At 46.6% G+C, this 8,683-nt stretch overlaps 1 protein-coding gene across 1 annotated transcript; it reads right to left on the bottom strand.

Annotated features, from left to right (window-relative positions):
• Positions 1-2,637: 2,637 nt before the first annotated feature.
• Positions 2,638-8,600, bottom strand: FEM1B (fem-1 homolog b (C. elegans)). Its single transcript, XM_010572114.1, has 2 exons — positions 8,265-8,600; positions 2,638-5,669 (listed from the first exon to the last, which is right to left on the bottom strand). Exons 1-2 carry the CDS (start codon positions 8,510-8,512, stop codon positions 4,034-4,036), a joined length of 1,884 nt encoding a protein of 627 aa, XP_010570416.1. The 5' UTR covers positions 8,513-8,600; the 3' UTR covers positions 2,638-4,033.
• Between the last annotated feature and the right edge of the window lie 83 nt (positions 8,601-8,683).

Genomic DNA, 8,683 nt, shown 5'->3' with positions numbered 1-8,683 from the left:
TAAACTAACTCGTTAATTAATTCTGCACCTTGACATATCCTGACCAGGGTGGCACAGCCCCAGCCGGGGCCCGATCCGGCAAACCCTGCTGTGAGCGCAGCAGGGGGACAAGAGCAAACAGGCACCGCTGCCACAGCCAGGACGGGGCTTGAGGCTGTGGGGGTCCCTGCAGGGCCACTGGTCCCCCACCAGGCACCCTGCAGCAGCAACAGCAGTGGCAGTGATGGGGCTGGTATGCAAGCCCTGCCAAACACAAAAACTTGAGTCCCATCATTTCAAAAAAAATAAGTGACTTTTTTTCAGAAAACCATTTTCTTTACTAAGCCAAGTGCTCTTCCCTGCTTGCTGCTGCCAAGGCTCTGAGGTAAAGTTGAGCAACGTTTGCCTCCACAGAGATGCAGAAGCCTATGGGATAAGTGAAAACCTCAGCTTTTCATGCAGCTACACGATGCCAGGACCAGCTAGGGCTCTCATCACCACCTAAGGACCATGGTTTAAGCGTAGCTGGCCCAAAGACAAGCATGTAAAATGCCAGCTGCAGCTCTCTCCATCTGCAGTGGCACTGCCCTTCTGCTCGGGCTCACATCCCTCCGGCTAGCAGGACCGAGACTCCAGGTTTGCCAAGGGTTTGCATCCCACCGAGTGTGGGCTGGCCTCAGGAAGGTATATTTTTAAAAGCCAGTCTGCTCTCCAACAGCAGCTCTCTGCGCCGAGCCAGCTCTATAAATAACAGACCACCACCTATGGGCACACACATGCCTCGTCCCTGGCAGAGGTGATGTCACACAGCTCCTTTTTCCCAGTGGAAGGAGCACCAGTGGGTTTTGTACAGATTTTTATCGAGAGCTTTAAATAACTCCCACAAAGACACCAAGCGCACTCTTCCAGCTTTTAATGCTTGAAAAAGAAATTTCCAGACTAAGGAGAGGGATGGTCCTGGGACGCCAAGAGCCGTGATGGACTTTGCTGCATCCACCAGTGTGCAGAAACAGGCACCCACCTTTTTTTTTTTTTTTTTCCCCTATCCCTTGGCCAAGAGGTTTCACTGCCAGAGCGCAGGCAGCAGAACAGCACGTCCATGACGCCACCTTCCCGGGCTGCAGACAAGCAGGAACCCGTCTTCATCAGGAACTGGGACAAAGACCAGGGACCACACCTGAGATGGGAGCAGCTTTAGCATCAGCTGCTCCTTCCATAGCACAGACCTTCCCCCTCTTTATAGAAAGTGCTTTGCAATCTACTGACAAGAAGTTTTATTGCTGCTTCTAGGTAACAGCATCCTCTCTCTTCAGGTCTTCACATACTGAAATCATCCCAGGAACAGCAAGAACAAAGCAGAACCTCAGCAAATATCCTGCAACGGAGCCAAAAGCGGGAAAGGATCAGAACAAAGCTACAGGAAGGGAGAAAGAAGCAGCTTTTCCACAAGGTCGTTTGGTGTAACATTCTGTTTCTTATTAAAAAAGCAGAATTATGGGAGGAGCAGCTTCTGTCACCTTATTATTACCTACAGATATTTCAAGCATGCACGTTTGTTCCAAGAACAGTTTTATACAGGTATTTCACAAGAACACAACACTTAGATAACCCCACATCAGAAACAGGCCCTGAGAAAAAAAGAAATAGTGCAAGGAAATAAATACAGTCTTAATCAATGATACAGCAACTCGAAATGATTTCCAATCCAGAACGCTTTGTTATACAGCAAGCAGTATGAGTCACTGCAAGTGTTCAGCCCTCTCCCCTCTTTCCCCCTCACTCTCCCAAGTCAAACAGACTCAAGGACCGCTGACTCTCATTTTTAACTACAGGCACATCACAAATTATAAATGTGCAAGTGCAAAAAGGAACAGCAAGGCACCAGAGCCCTGTTTGAAGCACATGGCACAGGGTAACAGACTTCTCTTCTGTAACCATACACACCAGTTCATATACTGGTTAATTTTTAACCGAGTCAGCTACCAGCAACTTTACTACCTAAATAGTAACTACCTGGTACATGGTCTCAAGTTGTTCAAGTTTCAGGTTCAAAGCTTTAGTGGTAAGGGACACAATCCCCAAATGGGAGACTAAAAGCATTCCCCGGTTCTCGTGATAAGCCACAGCGACTTAAACATTTTTCTGCATTTCCAACAAGCAGGCTAAAAATCACCACTGTAAATTCTCAGCAAAACTGCAGCTTTCCTGATGACTTCTGATGACCACATCTCAGCACACAGGACGAACACATTTAGGGTAACAATTTACAGAAACACTAACACCTTCCCAACCATTTGACAACATCCACTTGTTGCATTAAGGCTCCAGGCAGCCGAATTTAGCTTTGCCATTTTGCCTGACCTTCGACTGCAAGAGTCATGGGGTTTTAAGTGCAGTAGCCCAACCTACCTGAGATAAAAGTGACAGACATGTTTTTCATTTTAGGTCCTAGTTTCTAGCAGAGCAAAGTTTGCAGCTTAGAAGACACAGTATTTCTGAAGCTTTTCCCTTGAAGGAGATGCAACAGCCAGCGCTTATGGTACCGTACAATCCAAGCAGTACTATTCTGCTTGGCACTAAACAAAAATTAACAGTTACAAGCTAATTCCACATTCAATGTTTATTTATTTGTAATACAAATAGAAACGTGTGCCCAAATCTCGCCTTAAAGTTCTACCCAGATTGTTTAAAAAAAACCTACAGAACATTCTTTCATCATCTTACAGTTAAAAAGCTGCATTTAAAATAAACAGAGTTTTCAGTAGCCTGTCAAAACAAGTGACATTTTACTGTCGGAGTATCTGCAACTTCTACCAAGGAGAAGTACTTTCTCAAGCAACAGCATTATTATACAATCAGTTGCTTACCATAAAAGATCTTATGATAGGACAATTTTTTAAAAATCAGGTTTCATAGAGATTTTCATAATGAAAGGAGTAAAAATCATGAAAAATCCTCAAGTCCAATTCAGGGAGGCACAGACTCCACGCTTATTGGAAAAGCCAGTTTCAAGCAGTTTCAAGGAAGACTCTCTTTGGCGACAGACTACTCCATTAGGAAGATACAGCATTTGGAATCCAAGAGTGCAGTTTTACATACTTTGAGTCAAAAAGGTGCATGTTGATTATTGAAACAACAAAAAACAAGTTAAAAGCATTTTGAAATGTTGGGACACACACAAACACAAATACCCTATAAATTTTCTAGGTATCCATGCATGATCTTTATATATGAGCAACTTAGCTACATAAAAAGAAACCATGACTCCGGTTCATTTCGGTCAATGTGCAAGTTCCTTTTTCAAAAGTTATTCAATACTTACTGTAGTAGTGTAAATGAAGAGCTTGATATTTCAACTGTTATTAGATGAACATACCACAGCTGAATTTAAACCTGTATTTCCTAACAGAGCATTCCATATGTCTGTAGCTGTTGATAACTGCTGTTCAAAACTTAATTAAAAAAAAAAAAAAATTTAAAACGTTACCAACGTCTTCAGCATTAACTGAAAGGCATAAAAAGATGGTGAGGTATGAGAGCAATGGACTGCTCTGTATGTCAACATTTCACTTTTAACCAACTACCACATAATTTCTAATTGCCCTTTCCCACCTCACTCCAAGAAGTTTTAAAATTTGCAAAGCTACTGCCTCGGTAGCGCGGTGACACAGGCTTTCAGAGGTGCCTTTGTAAATAACTACCTAAAGCACTTGGCTGCAAATCGTAAGTGGAGATGCGTTATCGGAAAGAAAACATTCTGCACAAGTTACATTGGGATTCTTTTCATTTTGTTTACAAAACCAAGAGATAACGAAGCGATTCTTTTAATCAAAAGAAATGACCAAAATCTCAAACATCAGATTTGACTACAAGAAAATGATGTGGCTTTTCTCCCTGCCCATGGTCTGCATGAGAACTGAGGCTGCAGACTGAATCCAGAGGAACCCAAAACCAAAACAATAGAGAAAAACAACTCCATGTACACATAATGCATTCTGCTGTCTGCAATTGATGTCATCCCAGGATAGCACCACCACAAAAGATTTTAAGTTGCCTAGTGAAACTTCACAAATTCTTCCAGAGTTCTGGGGATCTGGTTTTGGTAGCTGATGTTATAGATCCGTACTGCTCGGGCAGCCAGGCACTTGAGACTCAGCTTCATTTGAGTTTTAAGGAGTATTTCAGACACCCCTGTTGTACTTTTATCAAGAGGGGTTTTCTTCTGCTTGTTCGTCATGTCTGTATGAGCACCAGCCTCCACCAGGCTAATGATGATGGAATGCAATGTCAAGAAGTCACTGATGGGCCTGTGATATTGGACAATGATGTGGAGTGGACTATTCCCTTCGTTGTCCACAGCGTTGACATCAGCACCACAATCTAGCAAGAGTTTTGTGACAAGTGCGTTAGGAAAGCTGCAGACATCATTCGTGTGGAAGTCGTCAACCGGCGTACTGGAATTGACAGCATGATGCAGCAAACTAGAGCCATCCCGAGTTCTGGGATCGAGGTGAATCAGGTTATAAATCTGTTTGTTGATTCGCGACTGATCCTCTTCGCTGCACTGGGTCTTGGTAGAGATGCAGACTAAGTAGAGAAAGGTAAAAATGTTGCATTCGTAGTTGTCCATGGCTGTGTGGATGTCAGAGTCTTGGGTGGTTTTGATCCGGGACATGCCTTGTTCTATTTCCAAGACGCTGCACCTCAGAACACTCTCAATGTCCTTGGCTTTAACAGGCTCATTTAAGTGTATCATCTGAGAAAAGACTTGAGCAAACCTCAGGAGGTCCTTATGAGTGTTCCTGTTGCCTTTTTGCCTTAGATGCAATGCATGAAGCCATAGCTTGATACACTGTTCAAACTCCATGTTATCTGCATAAACAGCCCCACGGTAAATAATGGGGTGAGAAACATCGATATTGTCTGAGCCCAGAATTCTTTCCCGCACAATGAGGCCCTCCATGTGAAGGGCATCTCTGTCCTGCCTAATAGACTCTAATTCCTGAGGAGTCCTGCATTCAGTCCTGTTTCCATAAGCTTCAATTTGTGGAAGAACTTCTTTTTCAATTATATTCTCACTGTCTCGGTACCTCTCCAGCATCGCTAAATATAAATAGTGGTAAGTCTTCATTATATCATAGTTTTCTCTGTCATTTGCAAATGAGGCACCCAGAAGTTCCAGAGCTTCAATCCGGCTTCTCCTATCACAGTCGGCATGAGCAAGCAGCAGCTCTACAACATCAGCCTTGCAGCTCTCGGCAGCGACTTTCAGTGGAGTCATCCCATGGCCATTCACCATCATCGCCGCCTTCCACTTGACCAGCTCCCTCACTATTTCCAAGTGGCCAGCTTCGGCCGCGAAGTGCAACGCCGTGGCACCGCAGTGGGCTTTGGCGTTGGGATCAGCATGCTGCTCAAGGAGGTACCTCACCACATCCGTGTGGCCTTTGTAAGCCGCAATCATAAGGCAAGTGTTGTCGTACTTGTTGGCAATGCTGATGTTGGCATTGTTTTCTACCAGGTATTTCACAATGTCCAGTCTGCCATCGAAACACGCGGCCCTCAGGGGAGTCGAATTGGTCACCGTAGTGTGATTCACATTGGCGCCGTGACTCACCAGCAATTTGACTACTTCAAAGTGGCCGGCTCCTGCTGCACACCAGAGAGCTGTGGCTCCATCAATGACAAAGCTGAAAATGTGAAGACAGAAACAAGCAGTTAAACTGACGCTCTTTCAAAAGCATCTTTTACAGCCAGCCAAGCAGTATGGAACAGGCACGTACGCACCCAGCCATTAAAAACTATTTTATAGCCATCCTATTTTTGTACTTGAAGGAACTTACCGGGATAGCCAAGGTAAAAGAATGAGAGACTTATCAAGCACGCAGGACTCTCAAAGGAAGAAGCGTGGGAAGCTGAAACTTCAAAGCAGCCAGGGGATTTAGCCACATTTTGCACTAGTACTTCCTGGGCTGCTTTGGAGATCCTACCTGCAAGCTCCAGCCCTCAGCCTATGGAGGTCTCAGGAAGAATAGTTACAAAAATTACCGCTTCTTTGATGCCTTGTGCCAGAAACTGACACATTGAAAAAAGAAAGAAAACTCAAAATTGACATATTGACACAAAAAAACAAACTCAGACATGATTAACAGTACAGCTATACACTACACCAGCCCTGGCAGCAAAGCTGGCTGAAGAATTTCATATCACTTCGCTCATTCTCTCGCCCTGAGCTGCAAAACTGCAACCACTTCTGCTGCGCCGATACTTCTTGTTTGAGAGACCGCACGGTAAACCAGCAGTCTGGTTACTCAAATGGAACTCCAGGAATAAAAAAAGCAGAAGTTCTTCTGAGCCGGACTGTTTCAGAGATCTGTTTTACATCATAGCCTTGTAGACAGCTTGCTGGCACTGGTAAACAAGGGGACAGTTAACTTCAGCAAAGCATGACAGTTTCTTAAGTTGTTTTCATTCCCAAATACAGCACGTTGTGTAACTACAAAGCTAAAGGCTGATGTCCTTTCTGTTCTCCTGGTTTTTGAAGCAGCACTTAAATGTAGAAACAGGTGGCATTCACATTGCAGAGAATACACACTTGAAGCACATCCCAAATCACAGAGGAGGGACGAATACCTTATTTCCCTATGTCCAAACAGTCACGTTTCCCAAAGTTAAAATATCATAAGACACTGACTTAATTCTAACTTTAACAGTGATTTTTATCATTTTATGAAGCTCTCACATAGCTCAACAGGAATAGAAGTGTGGCTGTTTGTAAATCCAACACCTCTAGACAACACTCCAGAAGCCGTTTAAGAGCTCTGGCATTCAGAGATGTCTACACCTTTAGTCACAGTAAGAGGTTCCTTGTTTTGTAAATAATCACACTAAAATACTTTAATATTAAAACCAGAGGAAAGTCAGGGCCTAGGATTTGTTAATGAACAGGAGGTAATTTATTGGTGCAGAGGTATATATTTACAAGTCAAAACCCCGGAGCCCGAACAAGCAGAGCTGCTGTGCCTGTGCCACCTTATCCCAAGAACGACAATAATGCCGGGATCACATGCCACCTCTCTTCTCACCAGGCTGCGACTCCCACTGTGCCCATTGTGTCTCAGACAACACCTCCTTTAATCTGCACCAGGCAGAGGCTCTGGTAAGCAGATCACCATCCCATCAAGGCACAGCAGGAGAAAATTCAGTGGCAGAGGGGTCTGACAGCCCTTCCTATCGCTTTCTGTCAACAGAAACCCTTCCTTTAACTGAATTTGGGGCAGACCTCACCCTAGGTATTCCCAACCAGTTTTTGCTTGTGGAAAAAAAGGGCTGGAAGAGGAAGAAAGAAATAAAAAAAACAAACCAAACCACACAGGGAAGTCGGTTCCTCCCCCTTCATTCAGCATGTAAGAACCAAGCCAGTCTTTCCCTGGGCAAGGTGGAGCTGCACAGGCACAACTCCAGCTCATCAAGTAGGAACCAGATGAAAGATATCCACGGGGACCCATCACGATCTCTCACTCAGTATCTGATGCGAGCTCTCCTCTTGGTGCAAGCTACCTGCAAAACCTGAAGCTGTTCAAAAGACCAATCTACCTTCACGATTAGTCAGCCTTATGTTGAAGGCCGACATATGGGCAAGAACTTGATGAGCACTGTAGGAGATTTTAAAAACAACATTCCTCTTTCCTTGTGCTGTGGCAGCACACCGCCTGAGGACCCAGACATCACAGCCAGGCTTCTCCCCAAAGAGTGGCATCAGCACCGCTGCCCCAGCCAGGTCCCATCTGAGGGTCTGGCACCCCCTTCCCTCCCTTTCTTCCCTTCCCATCCTAAAATGTCACATTTCGTTCCCAGCCATCCCATACCTTGGCTGCCAGCAGCCAGGAAGGGATGTTCCTCGGGCTGTCTGGGCTGGACACCAAAAAACTCTCAATTTGAGTAAAACAAGGCCCAGCTCCCAGTGTGCAGCTAGCACCTGACCCTGACCCAATGCTCACTGTCACCCGCGGCACAGAAATGTCACAGAAAAGGCCGTTTCAGCACAGCAAGAGAAAATGTGAGGTGACAAGCTCACTGAGGAGCTCTCTAGGCTGCGGCGAATATTATTCCGTCTACAGTTTCAGGTGGAGGATCTCGGAAGGCCAAAGGCGTTTTTACGGCTCCGAAAACAACCTCCCTAAGGCCAGCTGGGCGAACGACGGGGTCCTGAGCCCTTACACCGTGCCAGTACCGACACCGATTTCTGGTCGGGGCAGTGCTGGGCGGCAGCCAGCTCTACGTACCCGTCGAAGCGGACCGTGCCGGTCTGCTGGGTCTGCACGCGGTAGTGCTCGAGGAGCAGGCGGACCACCTTGGTGTGGCCATTTCGGGCGGCGATGATGAGCGGGGTGGAGCGCTGCCCGCCGTGCTGGCTGACGTAGCCCAGCAGGTACTTGATGTCACTCTCGGAGCGGTTGAGGAGCAGCGCGGCCAGGGTCAGCACTCGCCCCTCGCTCGCCGCCTTGTACACGTACCCGGCCAGGCCCTCCATCGCCGCCTCCTCCTCCTCCCGACTGCGGCCCCGACGACCGGGTCGGCCTCGCTCGGGCCTACCGGCCTGCCCCGCCGCCGGGGCGGCCTCTCCCTCCGCCTCCTCCTCCGTCCTGCCTCGGTGCCCGGCGGGGGGCACATGCGGCCCCGTCGGGGCCAGCCGCCCCCCGGG

The sequence above is a fragment of the Haliaeetus leucocephalus genome, unplaced genomic scaffold, assembly GCF_000737465.1.
Source record: "Haliaeetus leucocephalus isolate CR32 unplaced genomic scaffold, Haliaeetus_leucocephalus-4.0 Scaffold339, whole genome shotgun sequence".
NCBI lineage: Eukaryota > Metazoa > Chordata > Aves > Accipitriformes > Accipitridae > Haliaeetus > Haliaeetus leucocephalus.
This window is presented reverse-complemented; position numbering and strand designations above follow the sequence as displayed.